This window comes from Arabidopsis thaliana, chromosome 3 (assembly GCF_000001735.4).
Source record: "Arabidopsis thaliana chromosome 3, partial sequence".
Taxonomy (NCBI): Eukaryota; Viridiplantae; Streptophyta; class Magnoliopsida; order Brassicales; family Brassicaceae; genus Arabidopsis; species Arabidopsis thaliana.
The window spans coordinates 16,004,063-16,020,586 of NC_003074.8; the positions used below are offsets into that span (position 1 = coordinate 16,004,063).

Genomic DNA, 16,524 nt, shown 5'->3' on the forward strand with positions numbered 1-16,524 from the left:
ATATAGAATAATCTTATCAAGTATCAAGTTTAGGTATGATTACACTTGCATTATTCTTTCTTTTACAATTGAAACGTATTAAATTCATTTTTAAAATACGAATTAAAATCTAATTGTGGGGTTTTCCACGTTTATATATTTGTAATTAGAAAATTTGAAATCGACCAATATCGCGCACTGGATAAAGTTATTGTATTAAAATATATTGATAAATAATAATGCTATCATAACATATCAAATATAGTTGGCTCTTAGCATCTTTAGTTAGGAGATAATTTTTAATTAGAGGATGTCAAAGATCAATTATATTGGATATTCTTAGGAATATAGTAATAGATGTAGAGATTTTTGTGAATTAATAATTCAGTATTCATATCCTCTATGAATATTTTATTGATATGTTGTAGATATGGTAGATTAGAGATTATATGTAATTTGTTATTCAGATTTTCTTAAGGTACAACACGCATCGTTGATTCTTTTAGTTCTTTATCAATATCTAGAAACCCCGAAAATTATATTTTGACTTTGAATGGTTACATTTGTAATAATTTCGAATATATGAACTCTTATTTATTTGAAAATCACATTAAAGGTTATAACTTTTCATTTTTAAAATACTACACAAAATGACTGACATTTGTAAACAACAAATATGTGATAGTTCCAAAGATATTTTTCCGAAGAGAGGTGAATTTTTGTTTAAAAGTTCGAGAATTAAAGGTAATATTTTTTGTTTAACACATAACATTTTTGTTATAAAAAAACAGATTAGACTAATAGATGAATAATTTCATTTGGAATACTTTTTTGTTTTTGTTTTAATAAGTACTAGATTCGTAATTGCATCCTGAAAACCATTACACCCTAACGGGCTCAGCCCAAAAAGCTCATTGTTTCGACTAAACCCGGCTAGTCCACAATGGAGAGCCAAATTTATACCAACCCAACATGGTTTATTGACCTCTGTACAAGATTAAATCCAATTTGACACTAAAAAATTATAGGGTAGGGCAAAAAATCCTAACTTAAGTAGGATCCAATCCCCAACCCAAAAAGCTCGATTCGAACTGGTTTTAGAGAAATACAAAAATGGAGTTTAGAGACTAGTTACTTCATGTATCGAGTGATACTCAATCCAAACTAAAAATGTCGAAGTTTCGGGTAATTCATATACTTTTGAGTCTTTGAAAAAAATACCTTAATCGGAACTAAACTGGAAAAATAAACTAAACCGAATCGGAATCAACGTAAATGTCAGAATGGATCCTAAACTTTAGAAATAAAAGAATTAGAACCAAATCAAAATATATCAGATATCCAAAATACTCAAAAATATATACACTCGAATAATTAAACAAATACTCAACCAAAAATCCAAAACCGAATGAACTCAAATTGATATAACCAAAAGTATAAGAAAATACTCAAACTCAAAAATTCCCGTATTCTTTTGGATATTTGGGTATCTTAAAACGAGAACCAAAATATACGAGTTTTTAATCGGTACTTAATTAACTACTCAAATTGAATAGTACTTGAATCGAAACATAATCGATTTCCTTTCGGCTCCTATATGGATTCTAATGTTGAGAATTGAAAGAACAAGAATCAAATGAATCAAAACCGGAACTAGGCCTTGGCATTCAGATATTTGGGTCAGATTTGGGTTGGTTTTTCGGATTCGGATTTTTCAGATTTAGAAATCTAGGACATGTTCGAATATTTTAAAACTTTGGGTTCAGATCGGATATTTCGGGTTCAGATTCGTGTTTACCCGAAGTATCCAAAGATAAAAAATTTTGTATCCGATTCTATGCAAACATTTGAAAATACCCTAAAAAGTACAAAACTCGAGTATTTTTTACCCGAATACAAAAGTAGCTAAAGTACTCAAAAATTTATTCACATTGAATATTTTATTCACTTAGATTATTACAATAAACATTATAAGTTACTTATCTAGGTAACTGGGTTCGAACTCTCTGGTTGTGAAGTTTAGAACACGTTAGAATATTATAAATTTTTGGGTTTCGGTTCAGGTTGAGTTTTGCAGGTCGGGTTCGGTTTAGTTCTTCCGATTCAGGTATTATCCCCATGCCTAACCGGAACCAAAATGAATACCAACTGCCCACTACTACTTTCGAGTATTTTCAAGCAGATGGATAGTTTTTACTGGTGTTTTGGGATATTTTAGATACTTTTCAGTAGTTTGGGTTGTATTTTACCAATTTTTTTAGTTAATCCAAAAACTTTTCAATATTTTTGTGTAATCCGGAACCGACCTAACCCGAACCGGCGAACCGAAATTGATATATATTAGAGTAATCCACACCAAACCAAACTAAACTAAAAAAAACGAATCCAACCTGAAATTTAGAAAAACCCAAATGAGGCTTATGAGCTTATCACCCCCCATAAACCAGAATAAAACCGAGACTCATAGTTCAGAAATGTACCGATTCAGCACTAATAAATGAACGTGCATAGATCATCTTTCATCTAAAAATTGTATATATTTTTCTTGGTAAAAAAAAAACAACCGAAAGTGAAAAAAAAAGAGAAAAACCCAGAAGTCAAATAACGATAAACTAGTGGTGACTACTAAAACTCATATAATAGCTTCGGATCAAATCCCAGATCTCTTCTCTTCTTCTTCCACATTTACACAAAAACCCTAGATCCACAACAATGGCGGAAGAGAAGAAATCGAAGCAGAGACATCGAGTCATGGTCTTCGAATCCATGTATCCCATCCTCGCTCTTATGCTTATACTCGTCGCTTGCGTCGAGCTTTGCGATGCAGCTACTGTTGTAGATGTTTATCGTCTAATCCAGTACGATATCTCTGGTGTTCCTTTTGGTTCTCGTTTCTCTTCTCTTAATCATCATGCTGCTTCTCTTAGCTTCCAACGTGGTGCCGATCTATCTCGTTCTGTACTTATACTTCCTCTTCGTGAGCTTGACATTGCTTTTGTTCAAGGTTTGGATTTTGTGGATTAGCTTAAATCGGACTTTGATTTGGATTTCTTTTGCTTAGATTTTGTTACTGTTGGCAGATTACATCTCGCAAAAGCAGTCGCTTGGTGGATTGTTGATTTTGCTTCCTCAGACGTTTAGGCCTGGGAATGTTGGTGGTGGAAGTTTAAGCTCTGAAAATGATGGGTTTAGGAGTTTATTAGGTCAACTTGAGAAGTTACTTGTACATGGAAACATACCTGTGAGTGTTTTGTTTCGTTTGTGTTAGTGAAGTTGAACAGTGTAGTACTACTTAACATAGCTTCTTATGGTGACAATTGTTTATTTTTTTATAGTTTCCTGTGTACTTCGCGTTTGAGAATGAAGAGACTGATGCTATGTTGGCTGATGTAAAGAAAAATGATGCACTTGGTCAGCAAGCTACTGCTACTACTGGCGGGTTAGTACTATCATGAAATGTTGTAGCGATATGCCCTCTGGCTAACATTTTTGTTATATACTAAGTATAACAATGCTGATGTGTGAGTTCAAAGATTGAGGAAGCTACATATTAAATACAAGTCTACTACTAGCACATTTGTATATATAGGTAGATGCTTGAAGGTGTATTGAACTGTGTATCAGTATTTGAGTATGCTCATTCTATCTACGATATTGCTCATTTCCAAGAAATGCTGTACTCATGGACAGTAATTTGAGTGTGTAAACTATTTCTTTCTGTGACTATTTTCAGATATAAGCTTGTTATCTCTGTATCAGAGCCTAGGAAAATTGCATCTCCAACCATCACAAACATCCAGGTACCTCATTAGTCATTACATATAATTTAGTTCTGATAATGCCATGACTAGCTTTGATATATCTGTCGTGTCTTCAACTATTTGCTAATTTAGTTTTGGAACCTAGGCTGACTGTATCTTAAGATGAGTAGGATTAGCATGACAGCTTGTGTAGACACCTCAGTTGTTAAACGCTGATTGTCTGGTTTTTGGTAGCATGCATATGTGCATCCCCTTGCAATGCAGCAATCGTTTTCGCTTTCATCATCTTTATAGATCAGTTTAAGATCTTCCGTTTTTCAGCAATTAGGAATTTGGTGTATAGTTCCTTCATGTTTAGTACCGTCGAACCTAGATTGAACATTATTACTTTATCTTAATATTGATCTGCCCACTCCTTGTAGTTACTATTAGTAACTGTTACTTATTGGATCTGGACATGTGCTCTTTCACCCTCTTTTACTTGTTAATATTCGATGCTTGACATACAGAACAACTAAGACGATGTGGTTTGTGTGTAGGGATGGCTGCCAGGATTAAGAGCAGAAGGAGATTCCAGCCAGCTTCCAACAATTGCTGTAGTTGCATCGTATGATACCTTTGGAGCAGCTCCGGTATGTAATATGAGTAGTGGATCTTCTTACCGTAATATCAAGTACATACCTGACAAACTTGTATATGTAGGCATTATCAGTTGGAAGTGACAGCAATGGAAGTGGGGTTGTGGCGCTTCTTGAAGTGGCTAGATTATTTTCCGTTCTGTACTCAAATCCCAAGACGAGAGGGAAATACAATTTACTTTTTGCACTAACATCTGGTGGACCCTACAACTACGAAGGAACTCAAAAGGTACTCGACCTAACTTATTGATTCTACTAAAACCATATCCTTCCTGCTTCTTCTGTTTGGTGCATTTGTAAACTTGGTTGTATCCTTCATTAAGCATCATATCTTCTGCAGTGGCTAAAGAGCCTTGATCAGAGGATGCGTGAGAGCATTGATTATGCCATTTGCTTGAACAGTGTTGGTTCTTGGGACAGTGAACTATTGATCCATGTGTCAAAGCCTCCGGATAATGCCTATATAAAACAAATTTTTGAGGTAAACAAAATAGTGCATGGATTATTGCAGTGACTAGCTATGATGATAGTTTATTGGTTAATGGATTCGTCTCTGCAGGGCTTCTCTAATGTGGCAGAAGACTTGGGTTTTCAAGTTGCTCTGAAGCACAAGAAGATTAATATCTCTAATTCACGAGTGAGTCAATACTCCACATTTTGAAAGTCTTGCGTGCACTTTTTCATCTTGATCCTGGAAATCGTAGGTTCCAACTTCCAACTGACTGTTAGAACTGTCCTGAAATTTTGATAGTCAGAATTTTCATGTCATGATCTGAAAATTCTAATGTTTTGTAGCATTAAAATTGTTATCTCCAGTGAGTAGGCACTGCCTTTACAATTTTCAAGTTCTAATTCTTTATAATAACCTACCCTTTGCTGGTTGAACAAAAAGAAAAGACCTACCTTGTGCTTAGTTATATGATATTATTTTCACTTCCTTTAATTAGCTTCCTATGCTGGGGTTATTGAGAGTAGTTTGACTTTACTATGTTCTCTCTCCGTCAATTTATAGACCCTTTCTAATTGAATTGTGTTGCTGAATTATTTAGGTTGCTTGGGAGCATGAACAATTTTCAAGACTCAGAGTAACTGCAGCCACATTATCTGAACTTTCAACTCCACCCGAGTTACTGGAAAATGCTGGAAGTCTGTCTGACACAAGGTCGCAATTACAAAACTAATCATATGTCAACCCATATCACTTTTTACTTTTCTGTTCTATCCATCAAGAATTTTCATTATCCTTCAGACTAAATCTGGCGATGCTTTTTCTGCAGGCAATTGGTGAATGAAGATGCTATCATTAAGGGTGTCAAGTTGGTGGCTGAAAGCCTTGCGGTAAGACAACCACTCAACTCAAGTACTTACTTCTTATTCTGTCGTTTATTTAGTTGGAAAGAAAATGTGTTTCAGGTTCACAAATCGTTGAAATTTGTATTCTTGTTATGTTTCCTGATAACTGACTTAAATAACATATTGTCTCCCGCAGAAACATATCTATGGTCACCAAGGAAAAGACATTAAGATTTTTGCTGATGACAGTAGTTTGGCTGTAAATCCATTCTATGTGAGATCATGGTTGGATCTTTTGTCACAAACACCTCGGGTAGCACCGTTTCTCTCAAAGAACGAACCATTAATCATGGCTCTGAAGAAGGTATATCATCTATTCTCACTCTCACCATGTTGTTTGCGGTTTCTCTCTACCTCATCCTACCCATCAATTGTATATGATTTCTGGTGTTGACTACGTGAGGTGCCTCTTGGCAGGAACTAGAGGATTATACTGCTGAAGTGAGTGTTCAACATGAATCTTTAGATGGAAGTTTCACCTTTTACGACTCAACAAAGGCTAGCCTTAATATATACCAGGTACTTTCATCAGTCTCTTTAATATTTTATAACACTAGCTTTGCTCAAACAGAGTTTATTCTTTTCTCGAACCACTGTTTTGATCCGTGTGTCTATTTTGATGTTTGTGTTTGTAGGTGGCAAGTGTAACGTTCGACTTGCTCTTGCTTCTGGTTCTAGGATCATACTTGATAGTGCTTTTCAGTTTCCTCGTCATCACAACTCGGGTAACTATAATAAACTGATTTATCGATACATATACGGGTATGTTAATTATGGAATCAAATTTAAGTGAGATTTATTTGAAATGATGACAGGGTCTGGATGACTTGATAAGCTTATTTCGCCGGCCTCCTTCCCGGAAAGTGAAAATGGGATGATTTTCTTCCTTTTCCGGTAACTTTATATTCTTCTCATACCTGCCTTTTGGCGATTCACTCTCAGATATGTTTTGTGAGTCGTTAGAATTTGAATCATGAAGAATTCAAAGGAGAAGAGGCAACAAGAAAAAATGAGTGTTCGTTGAGTTTTGGCCCCCCTTTCGACTTTTTGTTTGGTTGTATGCCTCTCTATAGGCTATATGGCTTCTGATTATTTTGCGTGGGCGGCAAAGAAAATAAGATCGAACATTGTAGTTTTTTCTTTGGTTTAAATTAGTCTTTTTCCATTACCTCGTAATTGGTCGCCCAACAAATTTGCACCAAAAGATCCTAATGCAACATATTCTTAATATGATAATTTGTGGTTAAAAGATAGGAACTTGGGGTCTTAGTTGTAATGAACAAAACGATCAGCAAGAATTAAAATGAATTTTGTAATGTTATATTGATGGCCACCCACCATCGAGCCAACCGAGCTTCCACATGACTGAGTGGCAAGATTTTTATGGCGACCTCTGCCTCCACTGAAGCACTATTGTAACAATCGACTCTGTGAGATCCAGTTGACGCTGTAGCGCATCAACCCCAACCTCTCTCCTGTGGGTCCATCTGGCCCACATATAGGTTATTGGTGCGCTTGGCGTTCTTCAAACCCAAGATCTCACTTTTTAACAACTTTTCTACATGACAAAATTAATTGGTAACAGCTTGTCCTCTGAGAAAGTTGTGGACCAGATCGGTCGATGCGCTGCAGCGCCAACTGGGTCCCATATGACTGGTTGTTACAACTTTAATGATCTCTTAACACTTCACTAAACACGATGGTATTTGAAGTTTTAACTAACACACAAAAATGCCTCGATTATTTCAGTCGACGAAATTAATTTTTGCTATTTCAACTTGAAGCAACAGAAAAAATTGCAAAATAGCAGATAACAACACAGGGATAGACCCAGAAAACACTGTCGTAATGTCGTTAAATATTGTAAAACCTTTTTTCTGAAGTATACGCCACTACAAAAAAACTGTTGTATAAATAAAAATCCACAAAAAAGGCAGAAGAATATCTAGCTCTCTCTCTCAATCTGTCTGTCTCTGCTCTCTCTATCTTCCATTGAATATAGAACTTTCTATCAAGCACATAAGAACTTGAAGAATAATTATAAAGTTTCCAACCGAAAGTATGTACAAAGGAAGAAGATTGTCTTTCCTTTTCTTCTGCTTTGCTCCAGAGGAGACTAGAGAGACCTATCAGTTCAGTTTGTGTTGGATTTGACGGTGAACTGAAACGAGAAAATCCACGTACGAAGCCCCACCCGATCCCCTGTCCTCTACCATATACGATTGGAACAACATATTTCCTGAGAGAAACAGATTACAAGATTGATCAATCTCTGCTGAACCGAAAGTGATCAATGGTTCATTAAAAAAATTAACTCACCAGCTGGATCTCCTTTCTTGCACAATTTAATGCTGCAAAAGAACGAACACGAATAATTTTATAAGGTTAGAACGGTAATCATTCCAGGAGACAAAAAAAAAGAAGATAGATAGTGAGATTTTGTTTGATACCGTAGGTAAGAACTTCTTTGCCTCCTTATTTCATTCACCACGTCATTGAACTTCTTTGATAGCTGATTATCATACTTTTGCAGCACATACTGTGAAGGAAGTAAAACACAAAGAGTATCATTTTAAGCAGGTTTCACTAACTTAAGTAAATATGTAGAAACAATCATTTTCGAGCGTGTAACATGGAATGAGCAAGTAATTCATGATCTGTTAGGTCAGGAACTATGGTCCGATTTGAATCGGAGAGGTCAATTCCGTTCCACTTAACCCCGTATGGTTTTAGTTGGAAGCCGGTATGGGCGGGCAAGTTTAGGCAAAACTCGACAATATCAAATATCACATATAAAAGTGTTTCTTACATAATGTAAGCTAAGCATCATTGGCTTGGTCAACCAATCAGGTAACAGACAGATCCTACAGAATATATATACCATGTGCTAAGATGATGATTAGTTTACCTGACTTGGAAGTTCAGCAGCTGAGCGAACATTAAAGAGCTTCTGTAGGATATCTGAATTTACTGATTCTCCAATATATATCAAACCATCTTCACCGTTCTCAAGAAAATAGACTCCCTCATCGCTAAGGTGTTCACTTTGTAATGGGATTGGACAAGGAACCACATTTTCTTCATTATCCTGATAGATTAAAGAACAATCATCAAATCTTTTGAAAGTTAGTAAATTAAGGAATGACAATACCTGAGCTATAAGTTTAGCTCCATACATTTGCATCAAGGTCATGGACAGCAATCATCCTTGGATAAACTAGCGGAATAGCCAAAGGAGTGGACAATGAAGACACATGGTTTATCCAAAATGATCGGTCATCAATTCTCCCGTCCATTCGTAACCCCACACCTTTGGTTAAGGCTGAAAAAGGAGAAATAATGAGATCACTAGTTGCATTGAAAAATGGACAAAGCAAGAATTGTACCCATAAATCACGGAACAGAGGATTAAATACATCATAATGAAAAATAATGTCTAACTTGCTCTCGCATATGACCAGTATCAAGCATGTAACAATGTCTCAAAAGTTAGTAGAAAAGGAGTACAGCAGTCCCTAAACGCTTTTAATGCAAGCACACATCTTTTCCTATTGTATATTAATATCCCAAATAAATCTAAGGCAAGAATTAGCTAGCTTTTGATTCAAGACAAGGCATAGAAAATGCCTTGCACACAAGGAGAAAACCAACCTAAAAGTTGTGTAAAATTCTTGTTTTAAATGGATTAAAAGGGACAAGGAAATACCGAGAGTATATAATGGCAAAAGCTTGAGTGCTTCAGGTAGAATAAGTTGTCCAGTTGATGTAACTGTAGCGCAGAATTTACGATAGGAATGTAGTATGGTGATGCAATCATTAGTTGCTTGCTCCTTTACCAACGGAAGTGCCTTCGAAGGGATCTCATTAGCCGCTACATAAGAAAAATATCATAAGTATAGATTATATATTACACTGAATGGTTTTTTGCGCTAATATCATTAGATGGCTAGCAGTAGAATCAGAGACTAAATAAAGAAACCTACCTTGTTTCAGCATACAAGCAAATTGGGAATCTAGGTCAGCTGAGCGGAACAAGTTACTGAGCATGTTTGTACAAGGGATTGATAAGTTAAGAACCCTAATTCTCCTTTCTCCAGATATGGTGGTATACAGAAGGGCACACTGAAAACCAAAGAAAAATCATAAAACAAACGTAAACATTTTATAAAATGAGACAGTGTACCAACATTTCAGCAAAGTAGGGTCTTGCCAAAACTATTTCGAATGGCCAATTAACATGAGTACAAAGTATACCTGAAAACCGCATTCAGCTCCATCTTGTAGTTTGTCATCATGCTTTAATGTCACCATTATAGCTTTGTCACAGTCAATCTGCATGGCACTCAAGGCTCGTCAAAAATGTAGTAAATTTATACCAAAGTGCTTCTCCAAGGTAAACTTGCAGCAAAAACATGTGTTTCCCTCTTGACTAATATTATACGTTTTAGGTAACAAAGCAACATGAACATAATGTTAGCCCCGAAACCAAAAACGAGAAATATTCATTTTTGGTATTGACACAATAAACACATACATGGAACGCATCAGAGACAATTAATCGTAAATTTTGAAGGAGGATGCACCCACCGCAGGTAGATCGATGTCAGTTGGTATGCGCTTACAGAAGTTCCCTGAGTATTCTTGCACTTGAATACCCTACAATAATCGACAAAAGTGGTATTTATCAAATAACCTCAAGCTGAAATTTGACTTGGACAGAGCTCTCTGCCACAAAACATTACCTGACTGCATCTGACTCGCATGACAGCCTCAAAACCTTGGGGCCTCGTGATATTCCATCTAAGATCGTTGTATAACTTTGGGGGGTCTGAAAGAGCTGAGAAAGGGTAATAACAATAAACCTGGAAACAATTACAATGGGAAGTTAAAATCAAAACATAGAGCTTAAAATCCATAAAAGATTCCCAGGAAGACATATCAAGTAAGAAAAACTTTCACAGAAATTTTAAGAAAGGGTGATGCTCGTGCCACAGTAATACAATAGACACATGCTTTCTTTCGAAACAATATACACATGCTTCCATGGGAAAAATAATCAAAGTATAGAGATGAGATTCCACTATGTTAACAAGTATTCTTATTGAACTATGTAAGTTATATCAATCATTAATGGAAAGAAAAGCAAGTCATTTTCAACTAAAAGAATAAGTAAAAACCTGAAATGATAAAGAATATTGAATCTACCTGTCCTCCAGTTGTTCTTGGGATCTCAGAAATTGAAGCCATGTCAACATACGCTTGAGTTGTGATAAACAAATCTACACAGACCTGAAGCATGTCTGGATGCATTAGATAGGGAAAATATTGCAACAACTAAGAGAAAGTGATACGCAGTAGATGATTGATATGCAGATGGTAACACTATTGGTTAATTTTTTCCGACATAGATCTATATTGGTATACCTGGTATTCAGCAAATTCAATAGCCATGGTCCTTAAAGTTTTGTCTGCGGGTTGTAGTAATTTATGGGCCTCCTGAAATCATAATAAAGAGGATTTACTTTTTAGTAATGGTACAGAGAAATCTTAGGAACAGAAGCCATTCAAGTTTTTAAACAAAACAAGCCAGCAAAAGAAACCAAGGAAAGCATTAAAAAAACTATAACTTCAAGACCTCTAACGCAAAGAGTCAGAATGCACAATTAGAAAGAAAAAAAATGCATATGTACTTTTTCACCCGCAGAGGCATTAGCTCTCCCATCGGCTTCTCTAGAAGAAAGTGCTCCAATGCCAACAGAAGGCAAAACTGTGGAGGAGATGGTAATCATATCATTTAAGCTATACAGGTACCAAACAGTAGACTAGTAAGAAGAAGAATGAACTGGTACTAAACAAAAAAATACATAACCATCAAAGTGAATAGATATATTTCAGGTTATTCAAGATACACAAAAGAATTAGTCTGATGGCACAAACAGAATAAGCAGACCTGATTGGAACACCATGAGCTTTCCTCCAGTGCTCTTCATCGCTAAGAATGCGGCCTAGCAGGAAAAAGATAGTAGATACATTAGTCAATGGCAGAGGAGAGTAATAGAGGTAATCTTCATCATTTGCTAATAGAAAATCGTGATTACATTAAAAAGAGATTGGCCAATTGGTCCACAAAACCAACTTAACTTCCTTTATTGTTTTTCAAAAATGATTAACCGTTTTACGCTTACTAATTAACTTGTAAAAATTAAGGATACCATCTACCTGCATCCAATTTATACTTCAAACATTTACATTAGGCAATCACATACCTTAACTGCTGCACCAAAAGCAGATTCAGGACTCTTACTTTCCTGAAACATTGTTGGGATACTTTCCAGCAAAATCTCTAGGTGTTGACGGCACTGAAATCCAGTAGAATAACAGAGAATAAGAAAGAGATTAGGAATTGACACTGTAAGAAATATAAGCAGGGCGCACCCGGAACAATGACAAGAGCTTACCTCAGATAGCTGAACAATGACATCTGTTTCTAAAGGTGTATACACATCTTGAACATCCGGAACAATGAGCATCAATGGCTGCATGTAAGCAGAACAAATTAAATTCAAATGGAATCCAGCAAAACCTTATTCTAAAAAGAGAGCACACATTCTGGAAAACTATAGCGACAGGGAAGTGCCTTTCAAGTGAGAAAACAAAACAGTATAAATTTATTCAGCCAAGTGACAGAAAAGAATCTTTGCTGCAAGATAACATCACATCAACGATACTATAGGAAGAAAGATCTCCGCAGAAAAAGATCACTCCATTTCCCCTTTTATATGGTTTAGCAAAAGAAACAAGGATATAAAATAACGTAACAAATCACCTGCTGCAGTGCACGCTTCAAATTATAAAAGTGAATTGTTGAGTCAAACGTGGCAATTCCAACAAATGTCCTAGGACCTTCCTGCAAAATGTATACAAGACTTTGTTAAAATAATGTTGAAGCAAAACATGTCTATTTAGAATCATTACTCTAGTGACCATATCCTAGCCTCATTTCCCAACTCAACTGTTTATAAGAAATAAAAAATAAAAAATACATGTCTATCACTGGAAAGAGCGAGAAGATTTACAGGAAGGTCTGAGAGGACTTGCTGGATTGCACTGCAAGCAGCTGCAGTTGCACCTGTTTGAATCGCGTTCATTGAGACATCAATGAGGAAGAAATATACTGCTGGCATTGGATCTCGTACCTGTAAAAAAGATACTGATATTTATCTTCACCTGGTTGCAATGGATAAAGTAGCTTGCTTCGCATTACCAAGCAAATATAATCATCATACATTCCTTCATAGAAACTCAATCTCTTAGCTCAAAACCAAATCTTAATTTATAAGGGTTGTTTTTAATTTGTGGATCAACATTAGTAAGAGGTCTCGCAATAACACAGAAACCACAATTTCTGCCTTAGAAAGTTCCAATCTTCTGAAAAACGAATGAAGATGAGTACTGACCACTTCGTAAAAAACTATGATGTTTTGTCTGAGAGCCAATAAAAGAAGACATCTTATAAAGGCATCACATAATTTTGACGTAAAATAGTCAGAAACGTTAACAAACTAACCATATATTCTTTTGTAGCAACAAAGTCAACAGTTCCCCTACACAGCTCAGGCCTTTCATCAGCATCCCTACGTCTACCATCTGGACCGAGATTACACTGGTAGTCACGAGGAGTCTCATCAGTGTATCCTGTGCAAAGAGAGTTGATGAGAAAATGGATCACAAAACCATTCCACATTATCAAAATCCTAAAGTGATTAGGATGATAGCAATTCAAAGGGAGTCCTAATTCTAGGTGAATTCCAAATTCACATAATATTTCCTTCAAATCAGTAAAGTAAACCAGACTTTAGTTCTCGCGTATAGTAATTATAGTTTCTTTCATAACCTGGTACTCATTATTGCACTTGATATAGCAGTAACCCATTTTATATGGCTTTTCTATACGGAAAGAGTAATAATTACCACACAAGTTACATATGAACTTCCTTCCTTGGTCAATGAACTTCATGAAAGGATTCACGTAGCCCTTACAACGTGAACATCTAACAGGGCCACTCTCACCAAAGTCCACAACCTGCACAATAACATAGGTTCATGTCAGCATGAAGTTTTTCTAAAATTCTTAGAAAGCATTGAATTCTGATTTTTTTCATCAAAACATAAGATTCTATGCTCAATTAGAAACTTATAGACTGGTCAATAATAGAAGAGAAGACAGTAAAATATAAACAGTGCAAACAACGAATGCCAAAAAGCTCTAAGTGATCAGAAAAGGCAGTATGTTAAAGAGTTTAATCAATATTACTTGGATAGGCTCTTCAGATGGATGAGAAAGCGCCATTGGTTGGACTATTAGTGCCAGTTGCATACCAGATGTAGATAGAAGATCAACAGTGCATGGGATCTATGGTGGATAAAGGGAGGCAAGGTATCAATATCCGAGGTCAAGGGGCACAGTACATAAAGAGTTACATTTGGCTCAAGAAATTTCGCTTTACAGTTACCTGATTGATTGTGCATCGCATGTAACGCGGGCTGGAATTTCCAGTGTCTCTAGTTATATAATCAACAGTAGTAGGCTTCAAAAAAGAAAAATATGAGATTCAGGGGAAATAAATAGCAGATTTACACTCTCACTTGAGATCAAACAGTAATTTCCAAAATTAGAGTTATATGACATACTGGTGGAGGATTAGCCTTATTTTCCACACGAGTTTCATACACAATTGGACTGGAGCTTGAACCTGGCCTTGGTATCTGATTAAGATCAATCTTTGAGGGGCTAGAAACAGAGGTCATTGACTGATTTTGCATTGGACCCATGCCATAGATTGAACCAGGAGTGCCAGGAGCAGAAGGTAGCTACCAATTTTCAAAGTGGTAAAGCAATCATAACGTGCAACACAAAGGAAATACATCAGTTGTGAAATAGATGAAAGGCAAAAATCTAAAGATACTACATAAATTGTCCCCTATTCTATTACTAGGCAGAAAGATCCATAAATAAAATAAATATTGTTCCCTTCTGGAAAGATCCCCAAGTCACATCAAGAATATGTTTCACTGTCATCTCTAAAGGCATCGCCTGTTTCATCAATTCAAAAGTCGACTGGGCAATTACTGCTAGACAAGAACATACATAATGAGCTTCAATGGATGTACCTGTTGTGGTGGTGCTCCATAAGGAAAGCCTCCTGGCATGGGTGGTCTGCCATAAGGGACACCAGGAAAATTTGTCGGCGGGGGTATTGAATGAGCAGGAGGTGAAGATAATGGTGAATTTCCCGTAAAAGGGCCTGCATTAGGAGGCTGTCCATATGGTGGCGGTGGAGCCATCATAGGACCACTTGTGAATTGTGATCCTCTGGGAAATGCCCCCGGACCCATCATCGGAGGAGGAGGTCCATTACTCAACGGACCGCCAGGCATGCCAGAGGGAGGAGGCCCATTGCTCAAATGACCGCCATGCATGCCAGAGGGAGGAGGCCCATTACTCAACGGACCGCCAGGCATGCCAGAGGGAGGAGGCATGGACATACCAGGTCCCATAGGTGGAGGAGAACCAAAACCAATCGGACGTGCTCCTGAAGGAGGACCAGAAGGTACACCTCCTGGTGGACCTGAAGCTGGAAAACCACCAGGCTGAGGAAATGACGAACCACCACCAACCAACGGACCTGTAGATGGTCTTCCACCAAACGGTGGCTGATTAGAAGGTGGAGCAACGGGTCTTCCAACTGGCGGAAAACCACCAGGTTGCGATACCTGAGGAGGTCCACCTGGTCTAGCCATAGCAGCAGGAGGAGGAGGTCCAGGTCTAGCCATTGGAGAAGGCCTTGGTTGTTGTTGTTGTTGTTGAGGAAAAGATTGTGGTGACTGACCAAAAGGTGGAGATGGTCTAGGACCTGAACCAGGCATAGGAGGAGGTGGCCGATTAATGTTCAAATTCTGCATATTAGCAGCTAAAGAATTGGGGTTTCCTTGTGAACCAGGAACAAAATTCGGAGGACCACCAGAGTTTTGCTGATTGTTATTAGGTCTATATGCTCCTGGAGGCACTGGAGCAGCCATGCTTGTTTACCAAAGAGATCAACAAATCCAATTTCACGAACGTTTACAAATCTACGAAAATCGAAAAATCATGATCATCAATCATCAACAAATGCATCAAAACAACAAGATCAAATTCCATAACCGTAAGCGATCAGTGATACAGAAATCGAAAATTGAAGAAATCGAAATACCTGTAAACGAAGAGAATCCTCGGATCTGTGACAATGAGAGGAAATAGGATCAGATCTGATGAATTCGAATTGAAACGATTAAGGTTTAAGAGAGATCAAGAGAGTAATCGCAATTTGGTGATGAATAAGAGCAAATGCAACGAAGATCACGAACCTGGAGAGTAGAAGGAGATTACGAGCTTTGAGTATCGATGAGTGAGGAAGGAGAAGAAGCTATGAGGGCCCTTTGAAGCTATATAATACTGTCGCGTTTTAATTGAAACTGGTAACGGTGCGTTGCATCGAACCCGAGACACTTGATATAGATCCGGTTATAATAGAACCGGACGCTCGTCTACTTTTTTGGTTAATTTTAGTCCGGTTCTCATGTTATTTGTTCGGTTTAAGTTCGGTTATATAATGAAAAGGAAAGTATATCATGTAAAGGGAAAGTATGACATAGTCTATCCAATTAGAATTTAACATATCATTTCTATTTTGTATTTAACTTGATTTCATAACAAAATTAGAAAAATTCTATTCTCTCTGTTCCTTTTTATT

General features: G+C 36.9%; 2 protein-coding genes across 6 annotated transcripts; one reads left to right on the forward strand and one right to left on the reverse strand.

Annotated features, from left to right (window-relative positions):
* The first annotated feature begins 2,445 nt into the window (after positions 1 to 2,445).
* AT3G44330 (M28 Zn-peptidase nicastrin) lies at positions 2,446 to 7,059 on the forward strand. The gene is made up of 14 exons (NM_114301.4): positions 2,446 to 2,983; positions 3,060 to 3,220; positions 3,315 to 3,418; positions 3,713 to 3,779; positions 4,280 to 4,372; positions 4,443 to 4,607; positions 4,719 to 4,859; positions 4,938 to 5,015; positions 5,428 to 5,540; positions 5,656 to 5,716; positions 5,868 to 6,035; positions 6,149 to 6,250; positions 6,367 to 6,456; positions 6,547 to 7,059. The coding sequence occupies exons 1-14, from the start codon at positions 2,692 to 2,694 to the stop codon at positions 6,607 to 6,609; spliced, it is 1,698 nt and encodes a 565-aa protein (NP_190019.1). The 5' UTR covers positions 2,446 to 2,691; the 3' UTR covers positions 6,610 to 7,059.
* Positions 7,060 to 7,484: 425 nt separating this feature from the next.
* Positions 7,485 to 16,274, reverse strand: CEF (uncharacterized protein). 5 transcript variants are annotated; one of them, NM_114302.3, is made up of 26 exons: positions 16,139 to 16,264; positions 15,985 to 16,009; positions 14,903 to 15,862; positions 14,423 to 14,602; positions 14,245 to 14,319; positions 14,046 to 14,144; positions 13,703 to 13,814; positions 13,299 to 13,426; positions 12,808 to 12,927; positions 12,558 to 12,638; positions 12,190 to 12,267; positions 11,998 to 12,090; positions 11,682 to 11,736; positions 11,422 to 11,498; positions 11,156 to 11,227; positions 10,937 to 11,020; positions 10,474 to 10,593; positions 10,319 to 10,387; positions 9,986 to 10,063; positions 9,715 to 9,853; positions 9,438 to 9,602; positions 8,908 to 9,053; positions 8,640 to 8,819; positions 8,182 to 8,270; positions 8,051 to 8,082; positions 7,485 to 7,970 (listed from the first exon to the last, which is right to left on the reverse strand). In NM_114302.3, exons 3-26 carry the CDS (start codon positions 15,809 to 15,811, stop codon positions 7,861 to 7,863), a joined length of 3,291 nt encoding a protein of 1,096 aa, NP_566869.1. In that variant the 5' UTR covers positions 15,812 to 15,862; positions 15,985 to 16,009; positions 16,139 to 16,264; the 3' UTR covers positions 7,485 to 7,860. The 5 variants fall into 5 exon arrangements, with proteins under 5 accessions (NP_566869.1, NP_001326945.1, NP_001326943.1 ...); NM_001339130.1 differs by having other exon boundaries at positions 15,985 to 16,039; NM_001339129.1 differs by having other exon boundaries at positions 15,985 to 16,264.
* Positions 16,275 to 16,524: the final 250 nt, after the last annotated feature.

Excerpts from the sequence above, each read along its gene's own strand:
- CEF (NM_114302.3), bottom strand. The coding sequence starts at position 15,811 with ATGGCTGCTCCAGTGCCTCCAGGAGCATATAGACCTAATAACAATCAG. Across the intron at positions 13,427-13,702 it reads GTTCATATGTAACTTGTGTG|GATACACTGATGAGACTCCT; the intron begins GTAATTATTACT and ends CTCTTTGCACAG. Across the intron at positions 9,054-9,437 it reads TTTGCCATTATATACTCTCG|CCTTAACCAAAGGTGTGGGG; the intron begins GTATTTCCTTGT and ends CTCCTTTTTCAG.
- AT3G44330 (NM_114301.4), top strand. The coding sequence starts at position 2,692 with ATGGCGGAAGAGAAGAAATCGAAGCAGAGACATCGAGTCATGGTCTTC. Across the intron at positions 3,221-3,314 it reads TTGTACATGGAAACATACCT|TTTCCTGTGTACTTCGCGTT; the intron begins GTGAGTGTTTTG and ends ATTTTTTTATAG. Across the intron at positions 5,717-5,867 it reads TGGTGGCTGAAAGCCTTGCG|AAACATATCTATGGTCACCA; the intron begins GTAAGACAACCA and ends TGTCTCCCGCAG.